The sequence below is a fragment of the Squalius cephalus genome, assembly GCF_949319135.1.
Source record: "Squalius cephalus genome assembly, chromosome: 15".
Classification (NCBI taxonomy): domain Eukaryota; kingdom Metazoa; phylum Chordata; class Actinopteri; order Cypriniformes; family Leuciscidae; genus Squalius; species Squalius cephalus.
The window spans coordinates 36,351,788-36,374,260 of record NC_137136.1 but is presented as its reverse complement, the minus strand read 5'-3'; the positions used below and the strand labels follow the sequence as shown (position 1 = coordinate 36,374,260).

General features: G+C 37.8%; 1 protein-coding gene across 1 annotated transcript in view; it reads right to left on the bottom strand.

Annotated features, from left to right (window-relative positions):
- LOC307172595 (forkhead box protein O1-like) overlaps positions 1–16,798 on the bottom strand; it is a 42,504-nt gene extending 25,706 nt beyond the window's left edge. Inside the window, exon 1 of the mRNA XM_079895110.1 lies at positions 16,216–16,798. Within this exon, the coding sequence (XP_079751236.1) occupies positions 16,216–16,584 (369 nt within the window). The 5' untranslated portion in view covers positions 16,585–16,798. The remainder of the gene's footprint in view (positions 1–16,215) is intronic.
- Between the last annotated feature and the right edge of the window lie 5,675 nt (positions 16,799–22,473).

Below are 22,473 nucleotides of genomic sequence, written 5' to 3'. Positions count from 1 at the left end.
ATGAAGTTGACGATCGCCATATTTGTAGTGAACGCACCTAGAGAGAAATGCACATAAAGACATAATCAGAGAGTAGCCTTTTTCTTTTCGTTTTGAATTTTTTCGTTTGAAGACATTTCAAGCTTTGTGTATTTGATGTATTTATCATGTCTGTGTGAGGCATACGCTGAGTTTCGTTAAGTTAGGAGGATGAGATGCGCTCCAGCTGACGTGCAATGCAAGTGACCGCGCGGGCACCTCCATGATTAGTGTCTGTTATATTTGCTTCTCTTACTTATTAAATCCAGGCAATTATTTGATGAAAAATTGATTAAAATTAAGATACAATTTATAGAAAACGAAATTCACTTTAAAGAAAGGTTTTCTACTAAACAAAACTTAATGAAGTGGTCAAAATCATGTCTGACCCACTCCATATCCATCTCTCGATATAATGCATCCTATCTTACTCCTGCTGTTCACTTTTCATATTCAACATAGATGGAAAAAAATAACATTATAATATTTTAACAAATATGCTACTAAATGAGATTATTTAATGGCTACAACAGTATAGTAGGCCTAGACTCTATTTGTACAAATTGCTGCACATTAATTTAATTAAATGAAACCTTGTAACGAATTCACACTGTAGGGTAGACTGTGTACAGTTGAGACACCTTAAATAACTTGCGTTCGCAGCAAGCACAAGTTGTTATTTTTGCTGTGCACTTGCATATTAGTGTCAGCTGGGAAGGAAATATAGAGACCAGACCTCTTGGAACTTTAATTGAATACATTGCGTTGGTAAAGCATACTGAAATTACATCCCTACAAATTTATTAGGCCCTACTGAAAATAAATGTATCGAATTTAAGCAAAGTAGCCTAAATGTTAAGACTGTAAGCCCTTTGCTTTTTTACGTAGCCTATAAAGGACTCTTATAGCCGACTTTGTGTTAATTTAATTTGTAGAGGATTTTTTTAACTCAAACACTGAAATAAATGAAACTAAATTATTGTAATTTTTTTGGCACACCACGACGAGTGGCGCTATGCATTGTTCTAAAGCCAGGTTTTATTCTGGCATGTTGAATAGTGTTCGACAAACGCGGCGGCGCGTTCATTTGAATGAAGAGCGCTTCTCGCTCGTGTGAGCGAACACACACTGGAACGTTAGGCCATGTCGCAACGTGTGAATCGTGGCCGAGTGGTTGAACTTACGTTACGATCATTTAGATGACACGGGTTCGAATCCCGAACTAACTTGGACTACTGATATTTTTATATTAGCCTATTAATGCATTTTATAGTCTATTGTTGATGCAGAGAGATTTGTCTAGTTCTAAAACATAGTTTTTTTTTGCTTATAGCCTATTTACAAAATAAAATCACCATGCATTTCCATTTTACACTAAGGAACAAATAGTATACAATGACTTTACTTCTGTAGCCTATAATAATTCCAATCGTAATTTCAAAAGCAGTTCTGTTAAAAAAATTATATATATATAGTTCTGTTAAAAAAATTATATATATATATATATATATATATATATATATATATATATATATATATATAATTTTTTTAACAGAACTGCTTTTGAAATTACGATTGGAATTATTATAGGCTACAGAAGTAAAGTCATAACGTAAGTTCAACCACTCGGCCACGATTCACACGTTGCGACATGGCCTAACGTTCCAGTGTGTGTTCGCTATATATATATATATTTAAACGACAAACAATAAAATCAGAACCAGTATTCTGTTGCGTTCATGGTTCCCTAATCCATCCACGGCTTTTCAAAATGTCACAAAGCGATTGTTTTGAATGAAATATTGAAATTTATATTTAAGTGTTTTGGCACACCACGACGAGTGGCAAACTCTTTGTTTTGCAAACTCAGCTAGCCTGTGGGGGGTTTGGAGAAGGCAATAGTTTTATCTGCTTTAAATGCTTTATCGTGGGGGTGCAGGACAGAGGTGTTAATGTTCAGTCTTTCATATGGAGAGTGTCGGAGCCAGCCTGATGAGCAGGCATAGGCAAAATTATTTTAAGGATTAATCTCAAAATCTCCAAAAGTCCATAGCCTATGTACAGTAGGCCCTATAACTTATTAAATTATATATTGTAGTTTTATTGATTGTATTTAAAGGTTTTCCACACACAATTTCAATTTAGCAGATACAGAGCTCTTTAATTCGCGACCCACCTCGTTTTACAAGGTGAATTCAGCAAGGCATGTAGTATCTTTGAAGGAACAAAAGCTATTTGTTACAGTTTTTTCTTTCGTGATTTGTGTGGATGACACACAGCGACATATACAGTATTATCAGCTGTATGGTGTTTTTTTTTACGCTGAAATGCTTAATTTCGAGAAAGAACCGCCGCGCGCAGTGAGGGAGACCAAACTTACTAAAAAAATATCCAGCGCGAGAGGCAAAGAAAAACGCCTGTTCTTAATTTATGTTGCTTTTAACTTTTTTCGTTTTGTACCGTTTTAATTTTTTAATTTAGCTGCAATTTCTTTGACAATAGAAATTTAAAATGTTGCAAGAATAAGATTCTGTGTTTCTTATTTTGCATCACAAAGGGAATAAACTCTATCGATGCAACCCTGTTTAAATAAATAAACTGTCCCGACACTTTATTCATACCTTGAAATGTGCGATGGGTTTTCAAACTTAATTAATTTTCTTTTTCTTTTACATTTTCATTGTTTATTTTTTACTTGAAAGCAATACTGTATTGAAAGTATTTTTCTGATTTGTTCGATCTATTTTGAAAAATGTCTTCCGTTGCTATGGCCGGGTATCACTGTCACTCATCTCAATCTCGTGAATGATTCACACACACAAAAAAAATAATTTAGCAGATTAAAGACGAGCTTCATCATCTTCATTTTCTGGTGCAATCGGCTGACAGTCTTCCTTCATGCAGATGTGTCGTCTTTGCAGCGGCTCAACTGGAATGTAGCAAATTTATGTTGTAATGTACAATTGATAATTAAACAAGATGATTGACTTTAATAAACAGATGCATATTTAAGCATCAAGAACGGAAAAACATAAACACTGTCGGCTACACTGAGATTCGATCTCAGATCGTTTGAAGCTCTGCGAGGCTGTTGTTAATGCATTGACCACAGAGCTATCGTCTGAGTAGTCTAGGTCTACTATTTTCTCATTTTTGTTCAAATAATGAAAAAAGTTTTTTTTTTTTTTTTTTACAAGATCTTGCGCCATGTTTTTTTTATTTTTATTTTTAAATAAACAGATAGGAAACTTACCTTTTAAAATGCCGCAGTTGCTGCTGTTTTGCCCTGTCACTTGCGCCACCCGGTATAGTAGGCTAGTCATTTCGCGAACGACTTTGAAATTCGACTGGTTTATTTTTGCTGCGGCAGTAATAGGCATTGTGGTTGATTATTTATTAAAGAATTCAATTTATAATCATAACAACATGTAAGCCTATTTAATTCTGAATATAACAAAGAATGCTTAAACCGACTAACATCGGTTAGTAACTGCAAGTCCTGAAAATGTTTTAATTTTACGGTAAATTATTTTAATTTATTTCACTGTTATGTTTCAGTTAATAAATCTACAAACACATTAAAATAACACGAAGTAAATGACAAGTAACCTATTGACATAGCCTTTCTAAATTATAGAAAAACTGGGCACACAATGTTAACGTGTGTCTACTTTGTTTAAATTTAATGAATTTGAATTCGTTTAACCACAATATTTATCTTGAATTTATCTGTGACCTCAACTCAGATTACTGCCGCGGCAGATTACGTCATAAAGAGAATAAACTGACATTTTTCAAAGTCTGTGATTACAGCGCCACTCAGCGGTAAAAGGCAGCAAATACACATCCCAATTTTGCCGCCGCGGGAACGGCGGCGGTAAAAGTCTCATTCTGGTTGTCCACCATCTGTATATCAGTGTCAGTGTTTCTGAACTCCTGAAACGCCTCCATTGTAGTCTTGAGTTTCTTCCGGGAACGAACACGTCACAATATTCCTCATTATTATAATTAATACGCAGAATAAAGGGGCGGGGCCTGGTTGAGTTAGTTAGTAGTGTGTTAAACTGCCGGTTAAGGGGCGGGACACTTCCCAAACACACTCGAAGCGCTTGACCAATCACAACACACTGCTCCAGCCGACCAATCAGAGCACAGTGTGCTTTTCAGAAGGAGGGGCTTCATAGAGACAGGAAGTAAACAGAGCGTTACTGACAGACTGGGAAGAGAGGAGCCGCAACAATGGAGAATATGAGGGAAATAATCAACATTCAAGCAGGAAAACCTGTTCTAGTAGAGCCTGAAAACTTCAAGACTTTGAAGAGGGTCATAATATGGTCTCTTTAATTTAAATTGTGTAATTAACTATTCTTAAGCCACTTTTCCACTGTCAGGCTGAACGCTTCTAACGGTAAGGATAGTTCCAGTTATATTTCCACTTGAGCTTTTGGTACGCCACAATTACAAACCGTTCTCGGCCCGGGATTCTCATCACGGTTGAATAAGCAACGAGAACGGTTTGGCCAGACGGAGAAATAATGGCTGTAGTTTGTGTCCAATAAGCCAAACTTTTGACAATCACACACAGTAAAGTCTGCTACACACAGCCTAGAACCTTCTAATCAACCAAAACACACTTTACCGTGTTCTTCATGATGCATGAGGGAAAGTACATCTGAAATCAATAGCATGACCTACAACAAAAGATGAAAGTCTTTGAGAAACGTTTTCCAGGCAAAACTTGCAAACTTCTGTCTTATAATTCTGTTGACATCTCTTCTATTCTCTGATGATGTGGGCGGGGCAACCTGTCACTCACATGAGATCAGCCAATAGCAAATCACAACCATCCAACCAGCCAATCAATTCCCCACAGACACAATCAAGCCCCGCCCACATTTGTTCTTGTTCCAGAAGCGTTTCACTCAGATATACACCAAAAGGTTGTATTTTATTTATTTATCTCTTCATTTTTTTAATTGTTATCTATACTCAGACAGATTAATCACCGAATTATAAAGTAGCATCTTTGGAGGGCTTCTCAAACAATGTTTGAATATGAAACAAGAGCACATTTGGCGGTGCAGGATAAAAGAGTGTCGTTACGTACCTTGAGCAAGTGTGTTATTCTGAATGTCACGTTCACTGGTCAGAAGATTGCATCTAGTGTAAGGTGGTTTGGGAATCACATGTTTCCTGGAGTCCTTTCCATATCTTTTTTCCATCTCTCTTTCTCTTGTCACACACAAAGAAAGAAAAAAAACCCTGTGGCCACGAACTCTGACCTTTAATGCAGGTTGACTGCCACAGTAAAGCAGCAACAAGACGCTCACTTCAGACACGAACCCTAGACGGACTCGAAGGAGGAGACTCGAGCGAGGATAAAGGTGGATTTTATGACTTTTTGAAGCGTGATCACAGTTCATTTTAGACTGAATCCACCAACAAACAAAAAAACAGAACCTTGAATGTGCGGATCAAACAAGAACAGCAGAAGTTCTGGAATAAGACAGATTAAAGGAGTAGTTCACTTCAGAATTCAAATTACCTGTGATTTACTCTGCCGCACGTCATCCAAGATGTTCAGTCTTTCTTTCTTCAGTCGAAAAGTTTTTATTTGTGATTAAAAGTATATAATGTTTATTTTGTTATAAAATGTCCGCTGGTTTGTCTAGATGAGACTCTTATTCCTCGGCTGGATCGTGTCGAGACTTTGAAGCTGCACTGAAACTCACATCTGGACCTTCAACCCGTTGGACCCCATTGAAGACACTATATGGAGGAACATCCTGGAGTGTTTTCCTCAAAAACCTTCAATTCTTTTCTAGTGAAGAAAGAAACACATGAACATCTTGGATGACGTGGGAGAGAGTGAATTATCAGGAAATTGTAATTCTGAAGTGAAGTAATCCTTTAGGAGAACAGATGAAAGATGGAGGGAAGAGTTGCAGAGATGAAGAGCATGCGAGCTCAGAGTTTACATGGATGGAATAGCAAACATCCAGCGTTCAGACTGACCTACTTTCCTCAAGCGAACACAGACGGGCTCAGGATGGCCACATCTCAGCCGTGTGAACCTCAAATACTCCTGAAGAACTGCTCGGGTCTCCTTCGGTGGCTCTGGGTGTTTGTGCTTCATATTGAGTGCTTGGTTTATTCACTGCTTGGCTGATTGACTTTAGATGTTGCCTTGTTGATTTGCAAGTGCTCCTGAAAGCCACAGAGATTTTAATCTCACGTCTATGTCTAATCCTACATGATTTCCATAGAGGATAACAGGGCCAACACTCACTCATGTGCAGACAGTGCCAGAGCTCGAGTCTTAAAGGGACTCACACCTCATGTCAATCCAAATGTGTGCATTTCTTCCAGTGTATTTTGGGGAACACATTAGAAGATGTTTTTAAAAATAAGTGCATGTTTGGTTGGATATAAGCGAACTCTGGTGCGATTGCTCTGTCAGTGCGGCTCATGTGAATAAGTGTGACACTGCATCTGGAGCAAACGAGTGGATCGAGACCCAGAACAGATGCTCTCAATCCACTTCCAGATGAACTCTGGTGCGGTTCCACTCGAATATCAACAGAACACGGGCCAAAGACATCTAAACCAAGCCTAAACAGGACGTGATGTCACGAGACCCTAAACAGGACGTGATGTCACGAGACGAGACCCAAAACAGGACGTGATGTCACGAGACGAGACCCTAAACAGGACGTGATGTCATGAGACGAGACCCTAAACAGGACGTGATGTCACGAGACGAGACCCAAAACAGGACGTGATGTCACGAGACGAGACCCTAAACAGGACGTGATGTCACGAGACGAGACCCTAAACAGGACGTGATGTCACGAGACCCTAAACAGGACGTGATGTCACGAGACCCTAAACAGGACGTGATGTCACGAGACGAGACCCTAAACAGGACGTGATGTCACGAGACGAGACCCGAAACAGGACGTGATGTCACGAGACCCTAAACAGGACGTGATGTCACAAGACGAGACCCTAAACAGGACGTGATGTCACGAGACGAGACCCAAAACAGGACGTGATGTCACAAGATGTGACCCTAAACAGGACGTGATGTCACGAGATCCAAAACAGGACGTGATGTCATGAGATGTGACCCTAAACAGGACGTGATGTCACGAGACGAGATCCTAAACAGGACGTGATGTCACGAGATGAGACCCAAAACAGGACGTGATGTCACGAGACGAGACCCTAAACAGGACGTGATGTCACGAGACGAGACCCAAAACAGGACGTGATGTCACGAGACGAGACCCTAAACAGGACGTGATGTCACGAGACGAGACCCTAAACAGGACGTGATGTCACGAGACCCTAAACAGGACGTGATGTCACGAGACCCTAAACAGGACGTGATGTCACGAGACGAGACCCTAAACAGGACGTGATGTCACGAGACGAGACCCTAAACAGGACGTGATGTCACGAGACCCTAAACAGGACGTGATGTCACAAGACGAGACCCTAAACAGGACGTGATGTCACGAGACGAGACCCAAAACAGGACGTGATGTCACAAGATGTGACCCTAAACAGGACGTGATGTCACGAGATCCAAAACAGGACGTGATGTCATGAGATGTGACCCTAAACAGGACGTGATGTCACGAGACGAGATCCTAAACAGGACGTGATGTCACGAGATGAGACCCAAAACAGGACGTGATGTCACGAGACGAGACCCTAAACAGGACGTGATGTCACGAAACGAGACCCGAAACAGGACGTGATGTCCGAGACGAGACCCAAAACAGGACGTGATGTCACGAGACGAGACCCTAAACAGGACGTGATGTCACGAGAGGAGACCCTAAACAGGACGTGATGTCACGAGACGAGATCCAAAACAGGACGTGATGTCACGAGACGAGACCCAAAACAGGACGTGATGTCTCGAGACGAGACTCTAAACAGGACGTGATGTCACGAGACGAAACCCAAAACAGGACGTGATGTCACGAGACGAGACCCTAAACAGGACGTGATGTCACGAGACGAGACCCAAAACAGGACGTGATGTCACGAGACGTGACCCTAAACAGGACGTGATGTCACGAGACGAGACCCTAAACAAGACGTGATGTCACGAGACGAGACCCTAAACATGCTCTAATGTAGCTTATTGTTGAATTGCTCTTGAATTCTTGAATTCATCTTCCGAGTGCTATAGAAATTATACGTACGTTATTCAGCTCTCAGCGCAAGGCTGTTTAATATAACAATATTAACAGTAAACATATTCTGTTGCTGTAGAAGTGACATTAACCTTGTTGTTTCTTTACTGTCCTTCATCACACGTCTCATGTTTTATATCAATCATGAAACTTGCTGTCTTTTTGGAAAACAAGTAAAATATATATTTTTTTATTATGGGCAAAGTTGTTTGTTGACATGAAAATAATGCCACAACTGCAAAACCACAATCATATAAATCATTTGACCACAACAAATATTGACAGGGTTTGTGATTATTTTACTCTTTGTACGACAGTAATAATTAATATTGTTATAATGAATTTTCACAGTTTAAGAAGGTGTGAGACGAGGATAAATAAAATATATGCATTTAAATGAGTAAAAGAGATATGTAATAGATTTAGCTTTTGGAATTAAGTTTGGAATAATTAATTTTTTTCAATAACAATAATAAATGTCTCTTATGGCTGATTAAAATGTATCTTTGGCATCATTGCATTCTAAAATACATATTCAGAATAAAACCTATTTTAAATTCTAATCATATTTCACAATATTATTGTTTTTATTGTATTTGATCTAATAAATGCATTCTTGGTGAGCAGAAGAGACTTTCTTTCAGAAACATCGACCGGTATAGAGCAATAACAGCTCATATGTGACGTCGTTGATAAATATCATCAAAGGACGACGCAGAGAACTTGAAACTCTTGAAGTGCACGAATCTCAGATTGTGCTTTTGTCAGATGCTTTTATCCAAAGGCACACATTTGATCTCTTCACACTTCTGCGGGGAGCTGAAGCCGTGACCTTGTGTTGATCTGAATGATCTTCTGTTTGAGTCTCTTATTGTACAGAAAATCAGCAAACCTCCTCCACATACAGCAGTTTTCCTTAATTTTTCATCTTTTGCACTGTTACTGACTCCGTCTTTCTCAGCAGAAGTTTATCTCTAATGTTGTGATGTTCATCAGACTCTTTGTTTCAGTTTTCTACACACATGCTTCATTACTTGTCTCTTATGACGCACAAATATCTCAAATAAATATTAGACAACAAATGTTACAACCAGTGTTAATACAAGTAACGTAAGTTATGTAATCAGATTACTTCAAGTAATGCAATACTTTTAAATTTACTACAAAATATCTGAGTTTCTTTTTCAGAGAAGTAACTCAAGTGACTTTGTGTGTGTGTGTGTGTGTGTGTGTGTGTGTGTGTGTGTGTGTGTGTGTGTGTGTGATGGTAGATCTAGACTGAATGTGAGCATTTTCTCTCACTGACCCAAAAACAGATTCAGTATTCCTCAAAATGAATAAAAATACTGAAATGCAAACTCAGAATATTAGAAATGAGAAAAAGTTAAGCTTTACTTTCCATTAAAAAGTAACTAAGTAACTCAATTAGGGACTTTTTTGGGGGGAGTAACGCAATAACATTACTTTTAAAAGTAACTTTCCGTAAATACTGTGTTTGTAAGTGTGAACCGGTTTACTCTCTTACTTTCATCTCTCTCTCTCACTGACTCTTTGCATCATTACAGACCTTAAAGACATGTTATAAATAACACTCCAGTCACTTCACATTACAGTCTGACTGATGGCCTGCTGACCCAACACACACACACACACACACGTTCTACAGCTGAAATCTTGACTTGAGACGGAGTGAATGAGCACAAGGATGGGTGTCGCACGATACACTCTTTACGGTTCATAACCTGATGACTATATGATGCGTCTGTGTAACATCTGTGTAAAATCTGTGTAATATCTGTGTAAGATCTGTGTAACATCTGTGTAAGATCTGTAACATCTGTGTAAGATCTGTAACATCTGTGTAAGATCTGTAACATCTGTGTAATATATGTGTAACATCTGTGTATCATCTGTGTAAGATCTGTGTAAGATCTTTAACATCTGTGTAAGATCTGTGTAAGATCTGTAACATCTGTGTAATATGTGTGTAACATCTGTGTATCATCTGTGTAAGATCTGTGTAAGATCTTTAACATCTGTGTAAGATCTGTGTAAGATCTGTAACATCTGTGTAATATGTGTAACATCTGTGTACGATATGTGTAACATCTCTAAGATCTGTGTAACATCTGTGTAAGATCTGTGTAACATCTGTGTAAGATATGTAACATCTGTGTAATATATGTGTACCATCTGTGTAAGATCTGTGAAACATCTGTAAGATCTGTGTAACGTCTGTGTAAGATATGTGTAACATCTGTAAGATCTGTGTAAGATCTGTGTAAGATATGTAACATCTGTGTAAGATCTGTGTAAGATCTGTGTACCATCTGTGTAAGATCTTTAACATCTGTGTAAGATCTGTGTACCATCTGTGTAAGATCTGTAACATCTGTGTAAGATCTGTAAGATCTGTGTAATATATGTGTAACATCTGTAAGATCTGTGTACCATCTGTGTAAGATACGTGTAACATCTGTAACATCTGTGTACCATCTGTGTAAGATCTGTGTAACATCTGTGTACGATCTGTGTAACATCTGTGTAAGATCTGTGTAACATCTGTAACATCTGTGTAAGATCTGTGTAACATCTGTATAAGATCTGTGTAACATCTGTGTAAGATCTGTGTAACATCTGTGTAAGATCTGTAACATCTGTGTAAGATCTGTAAGATCTGTAAGATCTGTGTAAGATATGTGTAACATCTGTAAGATATGTGTACCATCTGTGTAAGATACGTGTAACATCTGTAAGATCTGTGTACCATCTGTGTAAGATCTGTGTAACATCTGTGTAAGATCTGTGTAACATCTGTGTAAGATCTGTGTAACATCAGTGTGACATCTGTGTAACATCTGTATAACATCTGTGTAACATCTGTGTAAGATCTGTGTAACATCTGTAACATCTGTGTAAGATCTGTGTAACATCTGTATAAGATCTGTGTAACATCTGTAACATCTGTGTAAGATCTGTGTAACATCTGTGTAACATCTGTGTAAGATCTGTGTAACATCTGTGTAACATCTGTGTAAGATCTGTGTAACATCTATGTAAGATCTGTGTAAGATCTGTGTAACATCTGTGTAAGATCTGTGTAACATCAGTGTGACATCGGTGTAACATCTGTGTACGATCTGTGTAACATCTGTGTAAGATCTGTGTAACATCTGTAACATCTGTGTAAGATCTGTGTAACATCTGTATAAGATCTGTGTAACATCTGTGTAACATCTGTGTAAGATCTGTGTAAGATCTGTGTAACATCTGTGTAACATCTGTGTAAGATCTGTGTAACATCAATGTGACATCTGTGTAACATCTATGTAAGATCTGTGTAAGATCTGTGTAACATCTTTGTAAGATCTGTGTAACATCTGTAACATCTGTGTAAGATCTGTGTAACATCTGTGTAAGATCTGTGTAACATCTGTAACATCTGTGTAAGATCTGTGTAACATCTGTAACATCTGTGTAAGATCTGTGAAACATCTGTGTAAGATCTGTGTAACATCTGTAACATCTGTGTAAGATCTGTGTAACATCTGTGTAATATGTGTGTAACATCTGTGTATCATCTGTGTAAGATCTGTGTAAGATCTTTAACATCTGTGTAAGATCTGTGTAAGATCTGTAACATCTGTGTAATATGTGTAACATCTGTGTACGATATGTGTAACATCTCTAAGATCTGTGTAACATCTGTGTAAGATCTGTGTAACATCTGTGTAAGATATGTAACATCTGTGTAATATATGTGTACCATCTGTGTAAGATCTGTGAAACATCTGTAAGATCTGTGTAACGTCTGTGTAAGATATGTGTAACATCTGTAAGATCTGTGTAAGATCTGTGTAAGATATGTAACATCTGTGTAAGATCTGTGTACCATCTGTGTAAGATCTTTAACATCTGTGTAAGATCTTTAACATCTGTGTAAGATCTGTGTACCATCTGTGTAAGATCTGTAACATCTGTGTAAGATCTGTAAGATCTGTGTAATATATGTGTAACATCTGTAAGATCTGTGTACCATCTGTGTAAGATACGTGTAACATCTGTAACATCTGTGTACCATCTGTGTAAGATCTGTGTAACATCTGTGTACGATCTGTGTAACATCTGTGTAAGATCTGTGTAACATCTGTAACATCTGTGTAAGATCTGTGTAACATCTGTATAAGATCTGTGTAACATCTGTGTAACATCTGTGTAAGATCTGTGTAACATCTGTGTAAGATCTGTAACATCTGTGTAAGATCTGTAAGATCTGTAAGATCTGTGTAAGATATGTGTAACATCTGTAAGATATGTGTACCATCTGTGTAAGATACGTGTAACATCTGTAAGATCTGTGTACCATCTGTGTAAGATCTGTGTAACATCTGTGTAAGATCTGTGTAACATCTGTGTAAGATCTGTGTAACATCAGTGTGACATCTGTGTAACATCTGTATAACATCTGTGTAACATCTGTGTAAGATCTGTGTAACATCTGTAACATCTGTGTAAGATCTGTGTAACATCTGTATAAGATCTGTGTAACATCTGTAACATCTGTGTAAGATCTGTGTAAGATCTGTGTAACATCTGTATAAGATCTGTGTAACATCTGTAACATCTGTGTAAGATCTGTGTAACATCTGTGTAACATCTGTGTAAGATCTGTGTAACATCTGTGTAACATCTGTGTAAGATCTGTGTAACATCTATGTAAGATCTGTGTAAGATCTGTGTAACATCTGTGTAAGATCTGTGTAACATCAGTGTGACATCGGTGTAACATCTGTGTACGATCTGTGTAACATCTGTGTAAGATCTGTGTAACATCTGTAACATCTGTGTAAGATCTGTGTAACATCTGTATAAGATCTGTGTAACATCTGTGTAACATCTGTGTAAGATCTGTGTAAGATCTGTGTAACATCTGTGTAACATCTGTGTAAGATCTGTGTAACATCAATGTGACATCTGTGTAACATCTATGTAAGATCTGTGTAAGATCTGTGTAACATCTTTGTAAGATCTGTGTAACATCTGTAACATCTGTGTAAGATCTGTGTAACATCTGTGTAAGATCTGTGTAACATCTGTAACATCTGTGTAAGATCTGTGTAACATCTGTAACATCTGTGTAAGATCTGTGAAACATCTGTGTAAGATCTGTGTAACATCTGTAACATCTGTGTAACATCTGTGTAACATCTGTGTAAGATCTGTGGTTCTGTGGTCTGTGTGGTTTGGGACTCTGGTCTAACTTCCTTAACCCTTTAAAATAAGTGAAAACTAAAGTTTTAAAGATGATTATTCTTTTTACATCTAATTATAAATTATAAAAGGATAAGAGTGTTTCCCTGACTACTAGCAGGTTTGGATAATGGATGGTTGGACGGATGTTTCAAGGTTTTTAACTTACCGCATAGATTCGATTTCTAAAAATAGAAACTTGTGAACAGAGTTGTGTGTGTCTGAGGTGGTAACCATGGCAACAGTACGCCACTCAAGTGTGTTGAATGAAACATTGGCAAAGTGCTACAAATACTATTAAGTACCATAGTTGAGCATTCAGATTGGCATCTGTAACTCAACAAACTGCTTGAAGTATACTGGCAAAAGACCATTAAACTACATTTCCTACAGAAATGAAGTCGATCGGACCTGAAAGGCACTGTGTGTGCAGAAAACACCTGTATCTGTCCTATTAGTCAACTATTCAGGGGTTATTTATTACTGAATGATATATCGAGCTGTGACTGACTGCTGGACTCTTGAATCTTGAGGATGATGTGCATCGATCAAATAAGAGCTGAAATCACAGAACAATCGGAGATAACAGGAAAGATGATTCACAACTCAGTGAAGGGAATAAATGTTTTTGTTGCTGAAGTCTGACATATGTACAGTAAAACTGTGCATTCATAAAGTTCAAGTGTGAGGTTCAAATCTGCAGCGAAGGAAATTACAAAGAAGGAGATGGGAATGAATCAAGAGAATGAATCAAGAGTTGGGAATGAATCAAGAGAGTACAAGGTCATCGCGTTGAAAATAAAGGAGTTTATCTAGCGTTAAGCTCATTTGAAACATTGCCACGGCTCATTTAAGAAAATGACAGCTCCGAAGACGAAGAGGCTTGCAGGTGTCGTGTTTTCAGGTGATACATCATAGATGATGTGCTACTACTGTATTTAAGCACTGTATCACACAAGTTGCAACTTACATCTGTGTCATTCTTTTTGGTGAAACGGTCCCACACACTACTTTTCTTTGCACGCTTCATCCTGTCGTCTGCCCTGGCTCTAACCTCGAGTGTTTTAGCCTGTAGCCTTTACTTTTCGCAAACCTTGTGAGCGCGCGAACCCAAACGCTGTGACCTCGCGCTAAATGTTTTTATTGGTTTATTAAGTACAAACAGGCGAGTTATGAAAAATTGAGTGTGAGGGATTTGTTCACTTCACACAAAAAGATCTTGGAATGAGATGGCGAACTGTAGTAGCCCAGCGTTTAGTCCACTGTCTATAATAGCCTAATTTAGAGATCACTTTTTTTTTTTTACCGACTACCGACAACTTTGATCGGTTAAAGTTGATACGGTCAACCATTGGTCAAACGGTCATCGGTTAACATCCCTAATCAAGAGTTGGGAATGAATCAAGAGAATGAATCAAGAGCTGGGAATGAAGCAAGAAAATGAATCAAGAGCTGGGAATGAAGCAAGAAAATGAATCAAGAGCTGGGAATAAATCAAGAGAATGAATCAAGAGCTGGGAATGAATCAAGAGCTGGGAATGAATCAAGAGAATGAATCAAGAGCTGAGAATGAATCAAGAGAATGAATCAAGAGCTGGGAATAAATCAAGAGAATGAATCAAGAGAATGAATCAAGAGCTGAGAATAAATCAAGAGAATGAATCAAGAGCTGGGAATGAATCAAGAGAATGAATCAAGACCTGAGAATGAATCAAGAGAATGAATCAAGAGAATGAATCAAGAGCTGGGAATGAATCAAGAGAATGAATCAAGAGCTGGGAATAAATCAAGAGAATGAATCAAGAGCTGGGAATGAATCAAGAGCTGGGAATAAATCAAGAGAATGAATCAAGAGAATGAATCAAGAGTTGAGAATAAATCAAGACAATGAATCAAGAGCTGGGAATGAATCAAGAGAATGAATCAAGAGCTGAGAATGAATCAAGAGAATGAATCAAGAGCTGGGAATAAATCAAGAGAATGAATCAAGAGAATGAATCAGACTGACAGCAGCGCACTGAACCTTTGGAATGTTTGATAATACATGATTACATTAAGTATGAGTAATTTCCTTCCTCATTCAGTCATCCACTTACAGTAAAAACACACTATGCCTGATATATCTATTCCTCAGGCATAAGCATGCATCCTTTCTTTCCCACTGCCTGCACTTTTTTTTCTCTGTATAAAATAACCAGAGCTTCAGAACGAGACTGAATCTGTCTATAAAGGTCCAAGATTGTAAGGCTTCACGATCAAGAACACTTTCATTTGACCTCTTCACCTTTACACACACTCGGCACATCCGTTGTATTACATGTGAATTGAATGAATACATATTATGCGTGTGTTGAATAGTTACTGTATAGCCTATTGAATTTTATTTCCAATGTTGAAAACGTTTTAACAGTGATTTTTTTTACACCCTCGTGTATGTGAATGAGTCGTGTGTGTGTGTGTGTGTGTGTGTGTGTGTTGAATAGCCTACTGTATAATGCATTTTATTTGTAATGTTGAAAACTGATTGATGCAGCGTTGACTGTGATTGTTTTACCCCTTGTGTAACTTGACCAATAAATGTGAATGAGTGTGTGTGTTGAATAGTTACTGTATATTGCATTTTATTTCCAATGTTGAAAACGTGTTAACAGTGATTTCTTTACACCCTTGTGTAACTCGACCAATAAACGCGAATGTGTCGTGTGTGTGTGTTGTGCTGATGTGTGTGTCGCGGTACCTTCCAGCCCGCAGAGCTGTTGCTGTCTCCTTTATCGCTGAAGTAAGGCACACACCGGACCATCCAGTCGTAGATCTGGGACAGGGTGAGCCTCTTCTCGGGCGAGCTCTCGATGGCGCGGGTGATCAGCTCCGCGTACGACGCGTTTCCCCACGCGTTGCGTCGCGAGGACGACGCGTTGGTTTTGCGTTGAAATCCTCCGGCGTCCCGCATCATCATCATCATCATCATCCTCCTCTTCCTCCTCCTGTGCGGAACATCATCCGAATCTACGGAGAATATGGAGAGATCCGCGTTCAGCTCGTCCAAACCCGAGTCCATTTCATCCACCTGATGCGCTTCATCCTCCTCTACCCTCATCATCTTCATCTGTGCGGAGTCCCCGTCAGGTGTGTGTGTGTGTGTGTGTGTGTGTGTGTGTGTTCACTGAGTCCACCTTACACAGAAGAGAGGAGGAGGACGCATGGTGAAGTCAGGATAATGAATGCATGATGTGTTCAGACAGCGGCTCGTCTTCTGTCTCCATGCCGGGTTTAACTCACTCTGACCAGATTCATCATCTTCATCATCCTCCTCCTCTTCATCCTCCGGTGATTACAGAACTGGAGCAGCAACAGATGACAGGACTGAGAACTACACACCGCATCATGTCGTGATGCTTGTTTGGAAAAGTCCCCAACATATTTTATCTTAGGCTACTATGTTCTATAGACTATTTTAATGTTAATTTGATTATAGGCCTATTACAGGCAAATTTGTAACTGTTTAGATTTGCTTTTCAAAACTGTTGAACTAAAGTTCAAAACCGAACATAATACAAAACTGAATAAATCTGCTACATTTCTACAGCAATATGAAATGTATTCTGAATCTAAAAACTGAAATAATGTATACAATCAAAGCAGTTAAATGTGCTGAACACACAGGGCTGGTTCACACTGAACGGGCAGTGCAATGGGAACACGCAAAATGTAGAAATACGTTTTTTAACAGTTGAACTGCGTTTTTAGAAAGACGCGAAACGGTCATGCGCGTGTTTTCATATAAAACATTGTATAATTCTCCTGTTTTTAGTGTTTATGAGTGACAAATTGTGTTTGTTGTGTGAATCCTCTGCTAGTGTTCTGAAAGAATCTTCATGATTTAAAGTCTTAAATCATTGAATAGCCTATACAGACGCTTCACAGTCGATCATTTCTCAGTCCTCTAATGCGCATGCGTGAATATGACTGAGATTCAGACACTAATCCAGTCTGACTAATTACAACACAAACCCAAATGACAGACTACAGTTTCCACAGCCATTTCACAACAGTCTTTGATTTGTTACATTGGTGACTATTTCATTCAGGACTGGAGGGTTGTGTTGTTAGTGGTTTAGTGGTTATATTATATCCTCACCACTGTGTGCTTAACTGAGACTCGGATTATTTCAAGGCAATAGAGCCTGTAATAAATGCTCACTTTGAATAAATGCAGCTGCTAAATGAATATGAACCATTTTTAAAGTTGTGTTTGGAAGGAATTGGGATTAAACTCATGAGCACATCTGGCAAAAACGATTTTCACAAGTTAAAATGAAATGAATTAGACTATTCTGGAGGCAAAAGGCTCATATTAAGGACACAATAATTCCCTTTAACAGATAGATGTGTTCATTGTGCAGAAACAGAGGAGATGTGAGCCAGTTTTCTTCTTTGTGTTGGTTATAACAAGCGTGTTCATTCTAAATACAGTGTTTTCTGAGGAAGAGAGAACAGCCGTGTTTAACAGATCACATGTGTAGAACGAGGGAATTAAAGGATTGAAGGGGAGAAACGACTACATTCCCAGAGTGACACAATTCACCACAATGCAGATCCTCAAAACATCCACATAGTGTGTGTGTGTCAGTGTGTGTGTGTGTCAGTGTGGTCCTGGTAAACCCTATGTTATGATGACACAGTGTTTAATTCCAGAGGACACACAGAGTAAATCTCGGTTCATTACAGCAGAAATACTCCCGGACGCTTCTGTGTGCTTGATTTACATGTATTTCATGACAGATCTGTATTATTCTCTAGAAAACCCGAGCTCTGCTGGTAAATGGCTGTTATGAAAAGCTCATCTAGTAAGTTTATAATGTTGGCCCTGACTTCATCACAGTGAGCAGACAAAGAGCATTAAAACACTAGGATTGGGGATCTGATGGTTATTAAAGACTGTTGAGAAACAGTGACACTGATATAGAGAATGAGGGAACACTTTACAATAATGTTCATTACAGGACATTAGTTAACATTAACTAATAATGAACCACTTATACAGCATAAGCCCACCGGCAACTATAGGTGCCGCAGTGCATAGTTGTCATTTTCCTTTTGTAAATATTTTTCTAAATGTTGTCCATGTTTTATTTCTCAATGACATGCAAGCAAACAACCAAATAAAGGATTTCAAGGAAAAAAAAGGTATTCACTTCCTCCCTGTCACATGAGGCTGTCAACTTCCTACCCCTACTTCCAGGAAGCAGGGCGAAGGCAAACCCTACCAAAGAACGGTCATTTTCATGTTACTAATAAGTATTTTTTGTTGACATATATATCTACATAATCATGAAGGTCTCTAGAATCATCCAAACACAACAAATCTTACAAGAGATCTATAGTTTTTTGTATACTTAGTCAAAAGTCCAAGCGGCAACTATAGTTGCCGGTGGGCAAATGCCTTGTAAGTACATATATCATGGGAAAATGGGGTATACTGTGTTATTAGGTTAATAAATCAAGTTTATTGGTCTTGTTTAGTGCATAAACATAACTTAACCCTTTAAATGACATCTCTATAAAGATTTTTTTTTCTTCATTCTATTTATTTGTATTTATTTATTTTCATTTAGCTTTTTCATACACAATGCCCTGTTATGGCTGCACTTTGTTCTGCACTATGTTCCACAACTTTAACCCTTGTGCGCTGTTCGTTTGCAGTTTACAGTCAGGCTGTTTGGGGTCTGAGAGACCCCAGGCAACAAAATGTAATTTTGTAACAATATATATATTTTAAACAAATGTAATTTTACTCAGTTTATTAATGTTTTTACTCTACATTTGGACAGTTTTACTCCACAAAATGTTCAAAAAAAGAAAAGAAAAATTCTCCAAAAAAAAAAAAAAAAAAAATTAATACAAAATTTGCCTTATAAAATACCCACATTTCTAACTTTCATTCATGGGGATAACATGGATAATTTGACATGGTTTAGTGTAAGATTTTTGGCCACATCTTGGAAAATGCTGTTTTAAAAGTAAAAAAAAACAAAAAACACTTTAACCAGTAGATGGCTGCAGAGCTCTAAAAGTACTAAAAGTTTCAAACTAAAAGACATCTTTTCACAAGTTTTTCCAGTTAGATTCATATCTACATATAATGGAAAAAGTTACTTTTTGTCAAAGTTTGGCAGTTTTGTACTGAAAAAAAAAATCAGTTTTTCAATAATGTTATATTATGATTAGAATCAAACCTGATCAGGATGTTACAAAGAGAAAAGTTGGAGTTTTTAGAGTTTATCATTTATTTCAAACATCTGTTTTTCATATAATTCTACAAATTTAAAGTGTGCCACTTCATTTCTGTCTATGTGTGTTCTGTGTTGTTTCTGATTTTGAGGATGAATTTTGTCCATTGATCAAATTCATTTGATTCTAATCATAATATAACATTACTGAAAATCAGATTTTTTTTTCAGTAAAAAAAGTGCCTAAACTTTGACAAAAAGTAACTTTTATTATTATAATTGTGATTTCATTATATGTAGATATGATATGAAGGTAAAATAGTAGCAAAACTCGAGAGCACGTAGATGTGAATTTGAGAACTTGTACAATAAATATTCGTACTTGTACATGAACATTTACACTCACAGCTCCAATGTGAAAACCTGTAAAATAAAAATCTGAAGTTGAATGTTGAAATTTGCACTCGCAGACAATAGTCACAAACCTGTATTCTGAATCTGAAGCTGCAGACAAGTAGACACAAATGTGTAAAATGCCATTCACAGAAATACAACGACAGACACAAACTTGTAATATATATTTTGCGTTTAATCTTACATTCACATTCGCGGTACTACCTCAGTTAGGCACTTGCAACTTCTCAAATCTGTCACTGCAATTTCAAATTTCGCGCCTTGACTTTTGCTACTCTTTTCGCGATATATCAGGTGCAAAACTAACTTGTGCACTTGAAACTCAGAGGCGGTGAGAGAGAAAGGGGGGCGGGAGGAGGGGGTTCAAATGAGCCGTTTTATTGGTTGGCACCTAGCCAATGAAATGGGACTTCGATGATGTCACGAAACCCGCGTGCACTGAAATACTGTCTATGGCAATGAAACGCTAACATGGCTTAATGCATTAGACTGATATTAAAAGAAATAAACGATATTATCAAACTCAGTAAACACCATGCTAATAATTTTCTCCATTGGGTCACCTGATGGAGTTTTTCGGTTCCTTGCCACTGTTGCCTTTGGCTTGCTCAATTGGGGATATTTTGGGGATATTTTATTTAGATTTTATCAATCAATAAATTCCATTAGAACAAACCTTGTTGTATTATTTTAAATTAAAACTGTGAAGCTGCTTTGATACAATCTGTATTGTGAAAAGCCCTATACAAATACACTTGACTTGACTTGACTTAATAATGCATACTACAGAAAAGCAGATGAGCACAGAATATGAACGCAACGTGTTTAATTGAGACAGTGGTATTAAAAGACCAAAACTCAGGAAACACCATACAAACAAAGCATACAGAAAAGCAATTGAGCACATAATATGAACTCAACGCGTTTAATTGTACGTTTTCCTCCCATATAAACCAAGAAAACGCTTAATGAGGCTTAATGGACCAACAGTTCTAAAATAAAATTAAAAAAACAATAAAAAAAAAACCCACATAATTCGTTACATTATTAATAAAACACAGGCAGCAAGTTTATTTGCACTGAACACACATTTGCTTTCTTTCGTCATATTATGTGCTCATCTGCTTTTCTGTAGTATGCATTATTAGCATGGTGTTTACTGAGTTTGATAATATCGTTTATTTCTTTTAATATCAGTCTAATGCATTAAGCCATGTTAGCGTTTCATTGCCATAGACAGTATTTCAGTGCACGCGGGTTTCGTGACATCATCGAAGTCCCATTTCATTGGCTAGGTGCCAACCAATAAAACGGCTCCTTTGACCCCCCCCCCCCTCCTCCCGCCCCCCTTTCCCTCTCACCGCCTCTGAGTTTCAAGTGCACAAGTTAGTTTTGCACCTGATATATCGCGAAAAGAGTAGCAAAAGTCAAGGCGCGAAATTTGAAATTGCAGTGACAGATTTGAGAAGTTGCAAGTGCCTAACTGAGGTTGTACCGCGAATGTGAATGTAAGATTAAACGCAAAATATATATTACAAGTTTGTGTCTGTCGTTGTATTTCTGTGAATGGCATTTTACACATTTGTGTCTACTCGTCTGCAGCTTCAGATTCAGAATACAGGTTTGTGACTATTGTCTGCGAGTGCAAATTTCAACATTCAACTTCAGATTTTTATTTTACAGGTTTTCACATTGGAGCTGTGAGTGTAAATGTTCATGTACAAGTACAAATATTTATTTTACAAGTTCTCAAATTCACATCTACGTGCTCTCGAGTTTTGCTACTATTTTACCTTCATAATATGAGTACAACTGGAAAAACTTGTGAAAAGATGTCTTTAACTTAGTCAAAAAGCAAATAGTGGTGCTCTGCAGCCATCTACTGGTTAAAGTGATAATTTGTTACTTTTAAAACAGCATTTTCCAAAAGATGGGCAAAAATCTTACACTAAACCATGTAAAATTATCCATGTTATCCCCATGAATGAAAGTTAGAAATGTGGGTCAAAAAGACCCTGAACAGCGCACAATTGTTAAGGCAAATGGATTTGTTGTTTGTTGTGTTTTCATATTCAAGAGATAAGCTAGATGCAGTTTTTTTGGGTCTGCATCAAATGTTCTTCGACTTTTATACATAATAAATTTGTTTATGAATAAAGATTGATCTGTTGAAAGCTGTTATTTTGAGATAAATGCCAAATGTTCTCCTCCTATTCATATTTTACATTGAAGGGGTGCATACAACATATTTGCCCACCGGCAACTATAGTTGCTGCATATTCAAATATAATTTTCAAGAAAGAAAAAAAAAACCTGGGGAAAATAAATGCAGAACATGTTCACATAGGACA